At 59.5% G+C, this 17,990-nt stretch overlaps 2 protein-coding genes across 4 annotated transcripts in view; one reads left to right on the top strand and one right to left on the bottom strand.

Moving 5' to 3' along the window:
* Nucleotides 1–2,802: 2,802 nt before the first annotated feature.
* DCAF15 (DDB1 and CUL4 associated factor 15) lies at nucleotides 2,803–10,615 on the top strand. Its single transcript, XM_045811950.2, has 13 exons — nucleotides 2,803–2,958; nucleotides 4,683–4,780; nucleotides 4,875–5,010; nucleotides 5,719–5,825; nucleotides 5,909–6,048; nucleotides 6,132–6,302; nucleotides 8,170–8,604; nucleotides 8,711–8,802; nucleotides 8,903–9,031; nucleotides 9,120–9,205; nucleotides 9,413–9,517; nucleotides 9,602–9,717; nucleotides 10,093–10,615. Exons 1-13 carry the CDS (start codon nucleotides 2,827–2,829, stop codon nucleotides 10,146–10,148), a joined length of 1,803 nt encoding a protein of 600 aa, XP_045667906.2. The 5' UTR covers nucleotides 2,803–2,826; the 3' UTR covers nucleotides 10,149–10,615.
* An 81-nt stretch (nucleotides 10,616–10,696) lies between these two features.
* RFX1 (regulatory factor X1) overlaps nucleotides 10,697–17,990 on the bottom strand; it is a 30,812-nt gene continuing 23,518 nt past the window's right edge. For all 3 annotated transcript variants that reach the window (XM_087867220.1, XM_045811948.2, XM_087867222.1), the window contains 12 exons: nucleotides 17,069–17,250; nucleotides 15,718–15,837; nucleotides 15,517–15,632; nucleotides 15,170–15,288; nucleotides 14,967–15,076; nucleotides 14,473–14,624; nucleotides 14,293–14,390; nucleotides 13,177–13,326; nucleotides 12,868–13,076; nucleotides 12,336–12,489; nucleotides 12,211–12,256; nucleotides 10,697–12,108 (listed from right to left, as the gene is read on the bottom strand). In XM_087867220.1, coding sequence (XP_087723346.1) covers nucleotides 11,939–12,108; nucleotides 12,211–12,256; nucleotides 12,336–12,489; nucleotides 12,868–13,076; nucleotides 13,177–13,326; nucleotides 14,293–14,390; nucleotides 14,473–14,624; nucleotides 14,967–15,076; nucleotides 15,170–15,288; nucleotides 15,517–15,632; nucleotides 15,718–15,837; nucleotides 17,069–17,250 — 1,626 coding nt within the window. In that variant the 3' untranslated portion in view covers nucleotides 10,697–11,938. The remainder of the gene's footprint in view (nucleotides 12,109–12,210; nucleotides 12,257–12,335; nucleotides 12,490–12,867; nucleotides 13,077–13,176; nucleotides 13,327–14,292; nucleotides 14,391–14,472; nucleotides 14,625–14,966; nucleotides 15,077–15,169; nucleotides 15,289–15,516; nucleotides 15,633–15,717; nucleotides 15,838–17,068; nucleotides 17,251–17,990) is intronic.

The raw sequence follows: 17,990 nt of genomic DNA, 5'->3' as shown, positions 1-17,990 counted from the left end.
GATTTTTTTTAAGGTTTTGTTTATTTATTCGAGATAGAGAGGGAGTGAACGTGAGCAGGAGGAAGGGCAGAGGGAGAAGGAGGCTCTCTGCTGAGCAGGGAGCCCAATGCGGGGCTCGATTCCAGGACACCGGTATCATGACCTGAGCTGAAGGCAGATGCTTAACTGACTGAGCCACCCATGGATCCCCCCCAGGACGATAATGTTGACCACCTGGTTGAGGTAGTGTCTGCCAGGTTTTTCCACTGCCAAGTTAACTTTTTGCACTTTCCATACTTTTATTTTTTTTTATTTTTATTTTTTTTAAAGATTTTATTTATTTATTTAACAGAGATAGAGACAGCCAGTGAGAGAGGGAACACAAGCAGGGGAGTGGGAGAGGAAGAAGCAGGCTCATAGCGGAGGAGCCTGACGTGGGGCTCGATTCCACAACGCCAGGATCACGCCCTGAGCCGAAGGCAAACGCCCAACCGCTGTGCCACCCAGGCGCCCCTCATACTTTTATTCCTTAGAAGCAAGTCACTAAATACAGCCCACACCCAACAAGGTGAATTAAGCTCCACCTCCTGGAAGGAGGAATATCAAACAATCTGTGGACATTTTTTTTTTTTTTTGAGAGAGAGACAGAGCGAGAGCACACGTGTGCTTGGGTAGGGGTAGGGTGGGGGTGGAGGGTGGGAGGGGCAGAGGGAGAGAGAGAATCCCAAGCAGGCTCCACACCCAGCAAGGAGCCTGAGGCAGGGCTCAATCCCACAATCCTGAGATCCTGACCTGAGCCAAAATCAAGAGTTGGGCACTTAACCTACTGAGCCACCCAGGTGTCCCTGTGGACATATATTTTTTAAAACCCAGTAATCAATAAATATTTTAGAAGAGATACTTTTAGGGTAGGCAAATGTCACATTTCTCCTTGAAGTTTCATCCACTAATTTTAGCACTCATTGGTAGATCTTGCCTGCTGCAATTATAACCATGGTGTTTGCCTGATAATGATTTTTTATTTCCCTCATTCCTTCTATATTTATTAATTGGATGTCTTCTATATGGAAGGGTGGTCTCTCTTCCCCCATTTTTTTAAAAGATTTTATTTATTTATTTGACAGAGATAGAGACAGCCAACAAGAGAGGGAACACATCAGGGGGAGTGGGAGAGGAAGAAGCAGGCTTCCAGCAGAGGAGCCCAATGTGGGGCTCGATCCTGGAACGCCGGGACCATGCCCTGAGCCGAAGGCAGACGCTTAACGACTGAGCCACCCAGGCACCCCTCTCTTCTCCCATTTTTTATTCAATCATTTATTTATACCAGTGTGGACTCATTGGTATTTATTTCTTTGGATCACAACGATCTTTTATTGTTAGTTTTTTGTTTTGTTTTGTTTTGTTTTTTAACAAATTTATCTCTTCACCCAACATGGGGCGTGACCTCCAGGCCCTAAGATCAAGAGTTACATGCTCTACCCACTGAGCCAGATCACAATGATCTTTTAAATCTCATAGCAAATTCCACCATCTACTAAAAACCTCCTAGAGACTTCCCTTTATGCTTATATAAGAGTAAAAGCCAGCTATCTTGCTTACCAACACTCCCTGCCTGCTTCCCGGTCCTCGTCTGTTTTCCTTGCTTATTTTTTCCTTGCTCATTCCTGCTTCAGCCCAACTGGCCTTTTTGTGGTCTCTAGGTCATGCCACCCTCATCCCTCTGAAGGCTTTGTCTTTGCTGGAATATTCCTCTTCCTCACCTGCACAGGGCCCCTCCCTGACTGACCTGAGCAGCCTTCTTCCTTCCCTTTGATTTCTAATCCTACCTGGATTTAGGTAACCAAAACCAATTCCTTGTTCATCACCTGTTTGTTCACCAGTGCCTAGAACATAGTAGATGCTCAATAAATATTTGTTGACTAACTGAATGCAGAGGCTGGAAGAATGCGAAGAGCAAGATCCATTCACTTCCTCCCTGATTATAGTCACAACTGAGGTGTATGCCTGTCAGGTACCCAGGAGCACTACGCTGTAAGCCTCAGTTCCATCCTGTATAAAACGGACATAATGAAAGGACCTGTCTGCAAAACTGTTGCGAAGATTAAATGAGCCAACGCCACATGAAGACGATACTCCTAGCAGACATTCAACAATTATTACTATGACTGTCATCTGTAAAATGGGCACAACAGCGACCTACTACATAGAATTATTGTAAGCTCAGAACCACGTCTAGCACATGTAAAGTGCTACCTAAGCGATCGATGCTATCATTATCATCAACATCATCCCACCAGGACGTCCCCAGCCCATCTGAAAGATGTTTTCATCGAATCTCATCTTTTTTTTTTTTTTTTTTTCCAAAGCCCTTTCCTTGGCCTGGCCGGGTGGCCCCAGGATAGTTGGCAGGCCTCTGAGCATCCGGGTAGAGCGCTGTGGGGACTCCAGCCCCGTGGGGACCACCGGTTCCCTTCGCCCCGCCCACGGGCCTGGACCGCCTGCGGTCTCCATGGAAACCCACCAGCCACAGAGGGGCGTGACGCCGCCGAGAGAGATAGGGGCCTTCGCCTATCCGGTTAAAGTCATCTGGGCAAGAGGCCCAATCCGGGCCTCTGACGGGTGCGTCCTTGCGGAAAGGCGGGAATACTGCGGCGAACCACGGAGGTTGTACCATCTCTACCAATCAAGGGCCGAAGTGGCTATGATGGACAGGTCTAGCGGGAAGAGGCCCCGAGTGCGGGCCTTCACCCAACCGACCGGCCGCTGTGCCGAGAAAGGGCCAATGAGGAGGCGGCGGGGGTGGGACGAAAAGGCCGGTTGCTCCGGAAGTGGAGGGAGGGGGTGAAAATGGCGCCCAGCTCGAAATCGGAGCGGAACAGCGGGGCCGGGAGCGGCGCTGGCGGCCCCGGGGGCGCCGGGGGGAAGCGGGCAGCGGGGCGGCGGCGGGAGCACGTCCTCAAGCAGCTGGAGCGGGTCAAGGTAAGGCCTGGAGTCTGGGAGGAGCGCGCCAGAGGGTGGGGAGAAGGGACGAGGGAGGCGGAGGGAGGGAGGGCGTTCGCGGGGTGAGGGGTTGGGGGCGGAGCCCCGGGGGAGGGGGCTCGGAGGAAGGGGGCTGGGCGGGGCCCCGGGGAGAGGGCTTGGATGGAGGGGGCTGGGACGGGGGTTTGGATGGAGGGGGCTGGGGGCGGGGTCCGGGGGAGGGGGTATGGATGGAAGGGCTGGTGGGGGTGGCTGAGAAAGGGCTTGGATGGAGGGGGTCGCTGGAGGAATAAGGAGGAAGGGGGCGATCCACGGTCAGACTCATTTTTCAAAACCCTGTTCCCATGGCCTCTCCGTTATGGAGCCTTCCCGCCCCCTTGGCGGAGCCCTTGCTACCGGCTGGGCTTCCTCTGCCTGGTGTTCCTCTCTCTGTCCCGGCTCTGACCACACAGGAGCTGGGAGGTCCTGTACCTGTGTCTGCCTCCCCCACTGAATGGGAGGAACCTCCTTGGAGAAAGCCTGGTCTTTCCCCTCAGACTGGGAGCTCCCTGAGCAGGGCTCTGTCTTCTCCATCAGACAGTAAACTCACAATGTGCCAGCATCTCTCTCCCCCATCAGCTTGGGAGCTCTGGGAGGGCAGACATGTGAATCTGCTGTCAGGTCGGCGGCTACCTGGGCAGACTGTATCCCTGTGGATAGGGAGAGCGCCTTCTCCATTAGGCTGGGAACTCTGTGAGGGCAGCGTTGTGTCTCCTCCTTTTGACGAGGTCCTGGGCCAGGGACAGTCTCCGCCTTCAGCCTGGTCGTTCCCTGGGTTGGGCTGTGGCTCCACCCGTAGCTTGGGAGCTCCCTGAACAGGGATTGTGTCTCCCCTGTCAGCCTGGGCCTCACCGACAAGGCTGTTCCACCAGACTGGGATCCCCTTGAGGAGTGGGCTGTCTCCCCCATATGCTAGGGAGCTCCCCAGATAGGTCTCTTTCCCATCAGCCTGTACTCTCTTGAGGGCAAGGCCAAGTATCTCACTCAGACTGGGCTGTAGGACTCAGGGTGCTCTGATCCCCTACTACCCAGCTTGTGCCTGCCTGTCCCCCCAACAAATCCTTCCTTGAAGTTTTTGGGATGAAGGGGTAAGTTAGAAGGCAACTAGGTTAATTGAGAAGGGGGGATTGGGCTGGAATTGGAAGGTCACTGATCAGCCCCACCCTTCTGCTTCAGCGGGTCTCCAGCTGAGGCCAGGGCCATCCCAGAGGTTCTGAGCACCCTGTGTGTAGGCTAGTGGGTCAGGGACAGGTGAGTTCTGTTGGTCAAGCCTCCTTAGTGGTTGCGGACACCCACAGCTCAGTGCACCATGAAGCAGCCCTCAGAAAGGCAGCTAGTGGCCCAGTGTGGCCAGGGATGAATGGGGAACCTTCCTGGGGGTGGGGGGTGATGCCAGTGCTGGTCCTTAGAACCTTGATGCTTGGGCCAGAGGGGCTCTGAGGCTGAAGAGTTGTGGGGCTGGGAGAGTGGCTTGGGTCCCTGGTGGAAGGGGAGGCTCAGGTGAGGCCCAGCTGATCCATCTTTCCCAGCTATTTCCACCTTCCAGAGCTTGGACTACTCTTGACCGTCATGGTTGTCAGAAAGTGGGCCTGTGTGTCTGGACCAGACCCTGGGGGTGCTACTTTGCTTTAGGTGAGGGGCCTGGGGGTGATGGTGCTCAAGAGCCAGGGCCTCCCCTTCCCCAGATCAGTGGGCAGCTCTCCCCTCGCCTCTTCCGGAAGCTGCCGCCCAGGGTCTGCGTCTCCCTCAAGAACATTGTGGACGAGGACTTTCTCTACGCAGGGTGAGGCTGCGTGAGGCTGGGCTGGGGCAGGGGAGGCGGCTGGGTGGGGCGGCAGGCTGGTCCTGAGCTGGCCGTTCTGCCCCTGCCCCCACAGACACATCTTCCTGGGCTTTTCCAAGTGCGGTCGTTACGTTCTTTCATACACCAGCAGCAGCGGGGACGATGACTTCTCCTTCTACATCTACCATCTGTACTGGTGGGAGTTCAACGTCCACAGCAAGCTCAAGCTGGTAGGGCCAGGCCCAGGGCTGGGCTGTCCCTTCCAGCAGTGGGACCAGCAGATCACAGCAGCCCCCTGAGCCTCAGCTTCCTTGTCTGTAAAGTGGAGAAATTCTACCCCAGGGGTCGTTGGCAGTATTCTGAGTGTTAGGTCAAACCACGTGCAGGTGCCGTTTTTATAGTTGAAAGTGAGTAGATAGAGGCACTTCCGTGTGGTTTGACTTAGCATACATAGCCTGTAAGAAGGACACGGCAGGCTCAGGCCAGGTGGGACCCGGTAGCTTTGCTAGCCCGTTTGCTTAACCCTGACTTTGACTCCTTGAACCCCCGCCCCTTTCCAGCAGGTGAGTGCTGTTACCCCAGTTTACACATGAGCTTGGAGAGGTGGTTTCAGGGTAGATTGGGCGTGGAACTGATGTGTCTGGCAGAGTCCCCTTTCTTGGGGCAGGGCTGTCATCAGCTTCCTCCTGTGCCCGGCTGGCCTCCCTGTTTCCCCTCCTTGTAAGGGGAGCCTCTCCAGCCTGTCCTCAGGAAGGCAGAGGGGTATGGTGTAGGAGCTGCTTGGGACTCCCTGGCTCGAGCCACCCCCCCCCCAAAGGGTACTCCTGCCAGCTCAGCCCCAGCTCCGATTCCAGCCCAGCAGGGTGTAGCCTCGGGTCCCCTGTGCCCCCTACCCTGCCCGCTCTGACCCCATACCGACCCTGAACGTGGCTGCTCAGGTCCGGCAGGTGCGGCTCTTCCAGGACGAGGAGATCTACAGCGACCTGTACCTGACCGTGTGCGAATGGCCCAGCGATGCCTCCAAGGTCATCGTCTTCGGCTTCAAGTAAGACTCGGGGACACGGAAGGCCCAGGGACCTGGGGAGGGCGGTGCGTGGGCCAGGTGGCTGAAGGCCTCCCGGCCCCCAGCACCCGCTCGGCCAATGGGATGCTCATGAACATGATGATGATGAGTGACGAGAACCACCGGGACATCTACATCAGCACTGTGGCGGTGCCGCCGCCGGGCCGCTGCGCCGCCTGCCGGGAAGCCAGCCGGGCCCATCCAGGTGAGCGGCCGGGGGCCTCGGGGTGCCGGCTGCTTCCACGCCCCGAGGCCACGAGTGAGCCCGCGGGTCGTGTGTTGCTGCAGGCGATCCGAGCGCGCAGTGCCTGCAGCACGGCTTCATGCTGCACACCAAGTACCAGGTGGTCTACCCCTTCCCCACCTTCCAGCCCGCCTTCCAGCTCAAGAAGGACCAGGTGGTGCTGCTGAACACCAGCTACTCCCTGGTGGCCTGTGCCGTCTCCGTCCACGCGGCAGGTAGGCACCCGGGGCCGACGATGGGCCCGGCACCCGCTGGAAGTCTCCGAGCCCCTGGTCTCCTGACCCCGAACAAGGTCTGGAGAGGTGAAGTCCCTCGTCCAAGGTCACACAGCCGGAAAGCGGGAATATGGAATCCACAGCTAGCCATGCTCCACCCCAGTGCTGTCCTCTAGAACTTTCCACGGGGCTGGGGTGGCCTGTATCTGCCGGGTCTGCTACAGCTGCCCCCAGTAGCCACTTGAAAGTGGCTTGTGTGATCAAGGAACTGCATTTTTAATTTCAGTTAATTTTAGTTGAGTTCAAATAGCCACATGTGGCCACGGCTACCATGCTGGACGGTGCAGTGCTCTTTCCAAAAATTTAAAAATTTCAGGGAGTGGTTAGGGGACAGATGGCTGTCATATGTCTTTGGGAATAGGAAAAATGCCAATGAAGATCACAAGGTGATGTCCCTTGACAGAGTGGCCAAAGTTAAGAAGCTGGATAATGCTACGGACTGGCGGTGATGTGGAGCTCTGGGGCCTCCCTGCACTCTCAGGGCCGTATGGCAGCACTGTGACCACAGTCCTGTGCCTGGGCATGTCCTAGGCTTTGGGGGGTGCCTGCTCTCCATCCCTGGGGATCAGGGAGGTAGGACAAGGCAGGTATTCTCTTGGATCAGCAGTCCCAGTGGGCGCCCCAGTGAGCATGTCTGTGGATCATGCCTTAAAGACATACTAGAATGCAAAGGAAACGAAAGAAGATTTATAACCAGATAATGATACCACTCACATATAAATTACAAATATGTTCTGATTTTGCAAGAACCCAGTCAAATAAAAAGACAACCACTAACTACATTAAAATGGTTGCCCCTCGGAGAGGGAGGGGAGTGGGTATGAAAAGAGGATTAAATGTATATAACTGAGCCCACACATCAGCAAGGGCCGGGATGCCTTGTCCCCAGGCCCATCCAGGGCCCTCCTGGCCCTGGCCGCCTGTGCCACTGTGGGCAAGGCCTTGCCCTTCGTCAGGTTGTGAGCCCCCAACAAGCCGGGCCTAGCTGAGCCCCATATCCCCTGGACTTGTGGTCCCTGTAGGAAGGGCCACGTGGGACAGGACTCAGCTGTGTGCATTCGGGGGTGAGGGGGGCAGTGTCTACCACGTCACCATTTACACAGAGGGGGAGTGAGTTGTGACCTGGCTGGTTTCCATGCTGGTGGACAGGAGTGCATTGGTTCGCATTGTATGGCGGTGTGACCTTGGACAACTTTCTCTCTGAGCCTCAGCCCCTAGTCTCTGAACTGGGAGGACACAGCCCCCCACAGGGTTGATTGTGGGGGAGTCCTATGGAGGTGGTGCAGGCAGAGCCCAGGGCCCAGCTCCCGGCACTGCTCGTTGAGTGCGTGGGGCTGTCCAGGCTGAGTCCACATCCCTTGGAGGGAGAGCCGGTCCTTAGTCAGACAGATGGAGGCTTGGGATTTGGCTGTTCTGTGCCCAAGGCAGTCACCTCCCATTGGAGAGGATGGATGGCTGTGTAGTAGACTCAGACTTCGGTGGTTTTTAGCTTTTGTCACTGTCAGCCCCCCCAGGGGCAGAGATTTCCGTCTTGTTCACTGGAGTCCTCAGGGTGTGGCATTTGGTAGATGCTCAGAGTTGAAGTCTAAATGAAAGTGTTGTTTATGTGCGAGCATACGTGTGTATAAGGTCTTTCTCCCTTCTGAGTGTTTCTGACTGATATCTAACATAGGTAAGGCTTCTAGAAGGGTCTTCTCCAGGTGGATTTCTAAGAACCACCCCCAGGGCGGTGGGGGAGGTTGGTAGTGTCCTAAGCTTGAACTTGTCTGTGGACCACTCCCCACCTCCCTCTCTGTTTTTATTCCAGGCGAGAGCAGCTTCTGCCAAATCCTGTATGACCACACCACCTCCCCTCCGGCCCCCCCCAGCCCCCCTGGGCCCCAGAGCCCTGAGGTGCCCCCTACCCTCCCCAGCCCCTGCCCCGAAGCGGCTCCCGCCCGGCCCCCTGGGGCCCCCGAGCCCTCGCCCGCCATCGCCAAAGCCAAGGAGTTTGTGGCCGACATCTTCCGCAGGGCCAGAGAGGCCAAGGGGGGTACCTTGGAGGAGGCCCGGCCGCCCCCCTGCCCGGGGCCCTCGGGCAGCCGCTGCCGTCTGCCCTCAGGGCCCCTGGCCCCAGGCGGGGAGGTGGTACCCCGAGATAGCCCCCCTGCGGCGGAGGCGCCAGCCCCGGAGCCCGGCTACGTCAACTACACCAAGCTGTATTATGTGCTGGGGTCCAGCGAAGGGACAGAACCGGAGGATGGTGAGCCGGGGACCCACCCAGCGGGCAAGGCCCTAAGCATGGGAGGCCAGCCAGGGGAGCCACTAGGCCCCCCCACCACCCCTACCCTCACTTCCTGTCCCCTCAGAGTTTGAGGATGACAAGATCTCCTTGCCCTTCGTGGTGACCGATCTCCGTGGGCGCAACCTGCGGCCCATGCGGGAGCGGGCTGCCGTCCAGGTTGGTGCCAGTTGTGGGGGGGCAGGCCTAGGGGCAGCCCCCCGGGAGCCTGCTGGGGTGGCAGTTGAAGCAGCCCTCCCCCTCCACGCACCGCCCACAGGGTCAGTACCTGACGGTGGAGCAGCTCACACTGGACTTTGAATACGTCATCAACGAGGTCATCCGCCATGACGCCACCTGGGCCCACCAGTTTTGTTCCTTCAGTGACTATGACATTGTCATCCTGGAGGTGGGCCCGGGGAGGGGACAGGGTGGGCCCAGGGCCTCTCTGTTCTGGGCGTCACCTCAACAGCTGTCCCTGGCGTCCCCGCCCCCAGGTCTGCCCGGAAACCAATCAAGTCCTCATCAACATTGGCCTGCTGCTGCTGGCATTCCCGTCCCCCACTGAGGAGGGCCAGCTCCGGTGAGCGAGTGGGAGGAGAGGTGCCGCCCATCTCTGCACCGCGGGAGGCCACACTTATTCTTCTGTGGGGTGGGCGATGGGGATGGGAGACGACTTCCCCCGTCCCCAGAACCTGGACCGGGCACTCCGTTGCTGCTCCAAAGACAGAAGACCGTCTGGGTCGCCCGGGACCCATCCCTTTCTCCTTTGCCCCCCACCCCACTGCAGACCAAAGACCTATCACACCAGCCTCAAGGTGGCATGGGACCTCAACACCGGCATCTTCGTGACAGTCAGTGTAGGCGACCTCACCGAGGTCAAGGGGCAGACCAGGTGAGGCGGGGCCGGGGCCCGGGCCGGGCCGGGGCCGAGGGTGGGTGGCCCGGGTGACGAGAGCCCTCACCCCCTCGTCCTCAGCGGCAGTGTCTGGAGCTCATACCGCAAGAGCTGCGTGGACATGGTCATGAAGTGGCTGGTGCCCGAGAGCAGCGGCCGCTACGTCAACAGGATGACCAACGAGGCGCTGCACAAAGGTGGGCCCCATGACTCGATGAGGGTCGGGACCGAGGTCCTTATCTGGTGTGGCGCCAGGCCTAGAGCAGGTGCGGATTCCTCTGTCTGCCTGAATGGAGTCCTCTGGCCATGCTGGCGGACACCACGGAACCGGAGCGAGGGGAGGGCAGGCTTGGAGACAACCTGGTGGGTGTGGCACCTGGGGACCCCCAGCCGGTCTGTTCTTCAGCAGCCCTCTACTGGGTGGCTGCCGGGGGAGGCCTGCGGGATAACTCAGCGGGGTCACTGCCTTCCGGAACCTTGTGGCCCAAATCCAGTCAGGGGAAGAGGCAGGCCCCTCCCTTCAGTCTGGGCCTGCGGAGATTCCACGGCTCCCTTCTGACCCTTCCCCGCAGGGTGCTCACTGAAGGTTCTGGCAGACAGTGAGCGATACACATGGATTGTGCTGTGAGGGCCCGGCCGCTCTGGACACTGACTCCAACTACCTCCGCGGCTTGGGAGCTGCCTGCCTTCCTGGCAGCCTCTCCTCGGCTGGCCAGCCGACCGACGACCGACCGACGACCGGCACTCGTGTTAGGCTGCGGGGAAGGGGGCTGGGCGGGGCAGCCCCTGGTGGCCTGAGAGTCTGGACGCTTCTTATTTATGCCTATTTAAGATGGGAAGGGGCAGAGGGAGGGAGCCCCCTGCCCCACCAGCCTCCAGCGCCCACCTTCACCCCGCGCTGGGCACAGGCCCTTGCTCTTTGTGCATCTGCCCCTTTCCTTGGCTACAGGTGTGGACATTGCCCCCCAGGGAGGCCGAATGGACCCCCTTCCCCTGCCCACCCCAGCCTCCCCCCACCTGAGGTGGCAGACCTCGTGGCCATCCCCTCCCCCTGCCCGTCGTTCCTCTTCATGTAATAAATGTTTTATTTCTGAACCTCCTGAATTCCCTTTACTGCCGCTCGGGGCCCAGCTGGAGCCCCCAGCCCCAAGGCCCCGCGAGTCAGCAGCAGCCACATATCACAGCGGAATTTATTGTGTTTTAAGAAAGACTACAAAAAGGTAGAAAACAGCTCGGCACACTAGACTACCACACGCGTGGACACTTTCACGGCCAGGACGGGGGGCCCCGAGGGAGTGGGGAGGGGAAGTGGGGGGCCACCCCAAAAGCTGTAGCACGCGGAGCACACAAAATAGTGATTTTTATACAATAGGTCAGATCTTTTTTTGTCTTTTTTTTTTTGCTTTTTGCCATAAACATCTATCTCACAGGTTGAAGACACTGAGAAAACCGGAACAGATAAGGCCATGATGGTTGGAAAAAAACCAACAAGTTACCAACTCCGCTCAGGCGGCTCACAAATCGCACAATAGTCATGTGGGGGGCGGGTCGCACTGCACGGAGGAGAAGCACAGTCTCCCGGGAGAGAAGGAGCACAGAGGTTCCATTACAAACCGGAGGCAGGTGGCCTGGGACACTGGGGTCTTGGATCTGAGGGAGCCGAACCCCCAGCCTGGGCCGGGACAGGCACGGGCACTTCTGGGCCCCACTGCCAGCAGCAGGCCCGTCTGGGCTCCCACGCCCAGCCCAGCCTGCTGCTCTTTGGAAGCTGGAGGCGGCCCCCCCTCCCCGGCCGCCCTCCCCCCAACCAGGCCGGACAGTGCCCTCCTTGAGGGCTGCGGGGCAAGGGAGGGCCCAGCTCTGGAGAAGATGCGACACCCACGGCTTTAATTGCACTTATACCAAGGAGTGGGGAGCGGTGGGGTTGCTGGGGGAGGGGTCCCGGGGCTGCTGCTGACAGTGGGGGGTCCCCAGGTGATGCCCACCTGTGCCCACCTGGGGCTCAGGGTTGGGCCCGGGACAGACTGTGCAAAGCCAGCGAGCTGAATAAGTTAACGGTTCCACAGGGGAGGGGGGCCTGCCTGCCTGCCCCCTGGGACGATGGGAGGGTGGGGCTGGGGGAGGGAGATGCTGAGGCCTTCGGGGCCAAGGAGCCTAGTTGGCTGTCCCACGGGGCACCGGGGCACGGCGGCGGGTTCCTTAAGGCACGTCTTTTGTGTCAGTTTGCAGCTGCGGCTCCGCCCGGCCCTGTGATTGTGCCGGCCCCCTTGGGGGCAGGGACCCCCTAGCCTTCCCTGTCTTGGAGGCCCCCTCCCGGCCCGAGGCTGGAACGGTGACAGCAAAGCCACAGAAGCTGTGTGGGACCCTGGCGTGGATGGGCGGCGGGGGCGGGCGGGCGGGGCGGGGGAGGCCGCGGGCTTAGCTGGAGGGCAGCGCCTGCACGAAGAGGCCACGCGCGTCTGTCCGTGCCAACTTGGCCGGCGGCTCCAGGGTGTCAGGCCCCAGCGCGGGCGACTCGCCGCCGGCCGCCAGCGAGATGTCCTGCGGCAGCTCGTCCTCGCTCTCCTCCTCCTCTTCCTCCTCCTCATCTGGGGCACACAGAGCAGCCCCGACTCAGCGTGGGGCGGCCCCCCCCCCCCCGTCCGCGGCTCCTTGGACTCCGGCCCCCGACAGGGACACGCCCCGCCTACCTTTATCTGGGTCAAGGGGGTTCAGCGAGGTGGTCAGGTTGGCGAACTGCAAGGAGGCAAGACAAGGGGTGAGGGTCCCGCCGAGGGGCGCCCCGCCCGCGCCCTCAGAGCCCCGCCGCGCGCACCTCGCCCATGACGGCGATTGGGGTCTCGCCCTTGGCCTGGGCCACGCGGTGCTCGATCAGGTAGTACATGTACTCGTCGTAGAGCAGCCGGATGAGGTGGAAGGAACCAAAGCTGGCAGCGCTGCGCAGGGTCAGGTCCCGGATCACCATGGAGCTGTGGGCGGCGGCGGAGAGGAGGCCATCAGGCCGGGTGCCGCCCCTCGCCCGCCTTCCGGGCCTCGAGGACCCCACGCGCCAGCAAGCCCAGCTACCCCGGTCCGGCCCCGCCCTGGCTTCCCAAGTGCTTCCGTCAGTGACAGCATAGGGCCCACACCCCGCCCACCGCCAACAGGTCCTCCGCGCTGGGGAAAAGGAACCCGAGCCCCAAGGAAGCCGGATCTTCTCCGATCCCAAATTCTGCGAGGAGGCAGGGCCTCCCCCGATCCCATTTTGGCCTGGCCCCCAGGGAGGAGGAGCCGCCTCGAGGCCCCGCCCCAGGAAGGGCCTGCCACCCCGCCTTTTCCCGCCCGCATCTCGCAGAGCTCGAGCGCACCTGTAGAAGGACCACTTGAGGAGGAAGAGCTTGGCGGCCTTGGGGAAGCCGGCGCTGCCCTGGTAGGGCTTGAGCACCTGGCTCACGACGCCGTCCAGCCAGGCCGCCCACTGCTCCAGGGAATTCTGCTGCTGCAGGGTCACCTTGAAGTCCTGCTCCAGCCGCTGCACCACGCGGTCCTCGCAGCGGCACACCCACGAGGCCTGCTCCTGCGGTACAGCCGGCAAGCGCCCGCGGCTCAGCCGCCGCCCGGGGCCGCGCTGCCCTCACCTGCGCCGCCTGGCGCGCACCGGCCCTGCCCGCGCTCACCTGCACGTTGGCGAAGTCCACGCGGTTGAGGTCGCTCAGCATCTGGTTGATCTGCGCGGTGTTCTGCAGCACGGCGCGCGCTGCCTGCGCCAAGTGGTTGAGCGACGTGTAGCGTCGCAGGGTCTGCGCGAAGGCGCCGGCCGCGGCCACCTGCGGGGCGGGGGGGGGGAGGGCGGGCGGGTCGGATGTGGAACCCAGGCCCCCCCATCCCCTGCCCCAGACGCTGCAATGTGTCTGAGCCTTTCTCTCTCCTCAAAGGGAGGGATGTACCTCGTTGCTTTTTTGGGGACATCAAGGGGTCGGGATTTTCAAACTCCGGGTGGACACCCAAAGTATGGGACCAAAAAAAAAAAAAAAAATCCATGTAGTGTGTTTGACATTATTATTAATGAAAGGAGACAAGAGAAACTCTCAGAGGGCACTGCCTAGAAAGGGGAGTGCTCAAACCGTTATTCTCTTGAATGTCACCTTAGGGAGGGTGGGGTGTTGTCCACCTTGGTCATTGCTGTGCCCCCAGCATTGAGAACCGCGCTGGCACACAGTAGATGCTCAATAAATGCGTGCTGACTACATGAATGAACACATCTACTCGTTTATTCATTGGACCCAGCGTCTACTCTTTCCACCTCACCGCCTGTCCAGTGCACCCACGGGCGGTGCTTGAGATGCCCAGGTCCGTGTGACTGTCTCCTTAACATTTTAAGGACAACAAAAACCCCTTTTCTTCCTTTTATATTTTTGCTCAAAAGCAGGCCTATCACATCTACTTCCTCACATTGGAATAGTTACTGTGCAGCGTTGATGAAGAGGACTATTATTCTGTTCCCTTATAAACGTTATTTTCCCCCTAGTGAAGCTGTCTGAAGAGAACTACTTCAAGTTGCATTTGGTTTTTATTTTAAGATCTCGTGTCATGTACAAAACACCACACAGGGGCTGTGCTTCAGAAGTGCGGACCTAAGGACGCTGGTCTGTAAAGATAATACCCAAAGCTCACTCTGAGGGGACAGGCACGGGGACACAGCCCGTGGCCACTACCGGGGAGAGGAGAGCCGGGCCCCAGCCGCCGCTCAGCCCCCGCCCACGAGCCTGTCCCCAGAGCCCCGTCAGCCTCACCTTCACACGCAGCATCTCCTCGGGGATGTTCACCATGGCGTGGGTGAGCCAGCTCTCCAGGCTCTTGGCAAAGTTCCGGATCGCTTGGGTCAAGGCACCTACGGGTGGCGGCAGGGGCCGATCAGGGCCGTGGCGGGTGGGGATGGGGGGCCACGGGCGGGGTGGCTGTCCTGCACTCACTGGGGATGGGCCGCAGCACGTCCGGGATGAGGATCTCCACCAGGCCCTGGTACAGCACGTTGTCACAGTGCTTGGTCCACTGCAGCACTGGCTCGAACTTGGACAGGAGCACCAGGCTGGCCTTGGGCAGCCGCTTCTCAGCCTCGTCATGCCTGTGGACAGCCGCCCCATGCCCGAGGTCAGGCTGACACGGGCCCCGATGCCCCCGGGGGCAGATGGCGATCTCATACTTGCACGCCGGGCACAGGCACCCACCCGCCGCAGGGAGGGAATGGCTTCGCGAGGCCTGCTAGCCCAGGCACTGGGTGTCAGACCGATACACAAGCCCTGGAGTGGGGGTCAGAAGGTTGTGTGCACCCCACAAACTGCAGGGGTCAGGCAGATGCCCCCCTTCCACATGATGTCTGAGGTCTGGCTACCCCAGCCCTGGGTGCTGACTCTCCCCGTGCCCCACCCCTTCTTTCCCTCCTCCCCGCTCCCACCGAGGGACTCACACAGCCAGCGGAGGCGCCTCGTTGGGCTGGCTAAGGTTGTACCTCCAGAAGGTTTTCCACAGCGTCTCCACCAGGGTGAACTGCAGGTTCACCATGACGTCGACGATGGCCTGTTGGGGAGGCTGGATGCTCAGGGACATGGCGGGGGTCGGGGGGGCAGCATGGCTTTCCCTCGCCCCTGCCCACTCACCCAGCTGCCCTACCTCACAGTGTTCCCGGTACAGGACCTGGAAGGCCTTGATATCCCCAGGCCCAACGCCCTCGGGGAGCACTTTGCCCTGGAGGTCAAGCTCTGAGAAGTCAGGGAGACTCCTCGAGGCATCTGGAGGCAGGAGGAGATACCATGAGGCCCTTTATCCTCCACCTGCCTGCCCCCCCAAGCCTCTCCCTGGGGTCTTATCAAGTTGTCATCACTTTCCTCCCAAGCGGGGGTCCCCCACGGGACGTGGGGAATGAGGCAGCTCCGGGAAGGCAGATGAACCACCCGCATGCTGTCCAGAGGCCTCAGTCCCTGGCCCGGAGCCCGCCCCATGGGCCAGGGCGCTCTCACCCAGGAACTGCTGGTACTGCTGGACCTGGGCGCTGATGTCGGACAGCCCGGTGGCCTGCTGCGGCCCCACGGCCACACCGTTGGTCATGCCCTCCATCTTCTGGATGGGCTTGAGCCTGGAGAAGGGGTGGTGGGGGCACTGAGACAGGCCAGCATGCCCTTCCCCGCCCGCCTGCACAGGGTCCGGCCTCATCCTCCTACCTCTGCTTCTGCGAGAAGGGCTGGCCCCGCATGGCCATGTGCTGCTGGTCCTCCATCAGCCGCAGCAGGGGCGAGCTGGCCTTGATGCGCAGGCCATAGTAGTGGTATTTGGAGTTGCCCCTGAGAGGGAGGCAGAGGCTGAGGGCTGGGCTGGGAGGCCTCCAGTTGTCCACCGGGGACCTTCACATCACACCCGCCTCCCCCTGCTTGGGGGCCAAACAGCCTGGGGGCAAGACCCGTGTTCCACGGAGCCAGGGGTGCTGTGCTGGGGAAGTACAGGGGCTGTGGGTACCAAGAGAGGTCCCCATGTGCCACCTGAGTTCTGAGAAGACAGGGCCAGCATCTGCGGCACTCCTAGACCTCCGAACCCGGCACGGGGCAGGAGTCAGCAAGTACTTATGGACTACTAGTTATAACAACATGCCAGGCACTGTTCTGAGCACTTAGCACGTACAAATCCCTGTGTTCCTTAGCCCTGTCCTATGAAAGGTGCTCCTGGCATCCTCCAGGGACAGAGGAAGAAACTGCGGCACAGAGAGATGCAGTACTTTGCCCAAGGGTTATGCATCTGTAAGTGAAAGAGGTGACACTGAGGGGCGCCTGGGTGGCACAGCGGTTAAGCGTCTGCCTTCGGCTCAGGGCGTGGTCCCGGCGTTATGGGATCGAGCCCCACATCAGGCTCTTCCGCTATGAGCCTGCTTCTTCCTCTCCCACTCCCCCTGTTTGTGCTCCCTCTCTCGCTGCCTGTCTCTATCTCTGTCAAATAAATAAATAAAATCTTAAAAAAAAAAAAAAAAAAGAGGTGACACTGAAGTCAGGAACTGGACCCGAGAGAGCAGCAGGGCTCACCCCAGGGAGGCGTGAGGGTTGCAAAGGAGAAGGGAAGAGTGGGTTCAGGGGAGGGCCCCTTGTTCCTTCCTACATGAATTCAGACTTGGAAGGCCCTGATTAAAGCACCAACCGTGTGCAGCTCCCGCACTCTCAAGGTATGTGCATTCCAGCACTGGAAGCCAGAATGGCAACAAGAGAAGCCACACATAAGGCACGTGGGATGGCGCGCCATAGTGAGGAGGGAAAGCAAGCAGGGAAGGCGGTGGTGGGCAGTGTCAGGGAGGTGGGAGGTGGGAAGGCTTCGGTTTCAGTGAAGGGGGCCAGGGGGCATTTGAGTAAGGAGATGGGGAATGAAGGAGAAGGCACAGCTGGTGCAAAGGCCCTGGGGTGGGAGTGTGTGGGTGTCAGAGGAAGGGGCGAGTGGGGCTAGAGCACAGTGAATGAGGGCATGAGAGGGGTAGCCGCGGCCCTGGAGAACTTGGGGGGGGGGCTTGTGGCTGTCGGGGGGTAGGTGGCCCACCTGGTGCCAAGACGTCGGGTGCGCAGGCCCATGAAGACGGAGCGGATGAGCTTGCCAAAGGACGCGGCGTTGACGGGCTCCAGCTTCTGCTCCTGGCAGTGCAGCAGGTAGTGGCAGTAGAGGGTGCTCCGCGGCAGGCTCACCCCCTCCGCCGTCTCATAGTTGTCCAGCAGCCACTGAACCTGGGGCCAGACCAGGGACACAAGAGCACTGAGAATCACTTCGGTTTCTCGAGTACTCATTGCGAGGTGCTCTCTGTGCCTATTTCCAGTTGTGCTCCTGACAGCCAGGCTGCAGGGCACGTCATATCGTAATCACGGGGGGGGGGGGGAGGACTAAATCCCATGGAATTCTCTAGAACTGCACTGTCCAATGTGGTCACCACCAACCACACAGAGCTATTTAAATTAATTTATACTGAGTCGAAAAAGCCAATGTCAAAAGGTCATGTGGTGGATGATTCATAGGACACTCTCAGAATGACAGCATTATAGAAATGGGGAATGGATTCATGGTTGCTGGGGGCTAGGGATGCCGGGAGGGAAGAGGGCGGGAGTTACCATAAAGGGGGAGCAGGAGGGCGATCTTTGTGGCAATGGAGCAGTCCTGCATCTTGACTGTAGTGGTGGTTTCCCAAATGCACACCCGTGACAAAAAGATACAAGCAGACACCCACACTGTACGGAGCCCAGTTTCCTGGTTGGATACCGTACTGTACTGATGGGGTAACGGGGTGGGGGGCGCAGAGGGATCTCCCTGCACTATTTTTGCAACTTCCTATGAATCTATGAGTGTATCAAAATAGTTCAAAGAAAAACAAACTCGACTCAGTTCCTTGGTGACCCCGGCCACATTTTGGGTGCTCACTAGCCACTCGTGGCCAGAGGCCTCTGTACCGAACCGCGCACAGGGAATATTCCCA

This window comes from Ursus americanus, chromosome 14 (assembly GCF_024610735.1).
Source record: "Ursus americanus isolate L20-20 chromosome 14, mUrsAme1.1.p, whole genome shotgun sequence".
Lineage (NCBI taxonomy): Eukaryota > Metazoa > Chordata > Mammalia > Carnivora > Ursidae > Ursus > Ursus americanus.
This window is presented reverse-complemented; position numbering and strand designations above follow the sequence as displayed.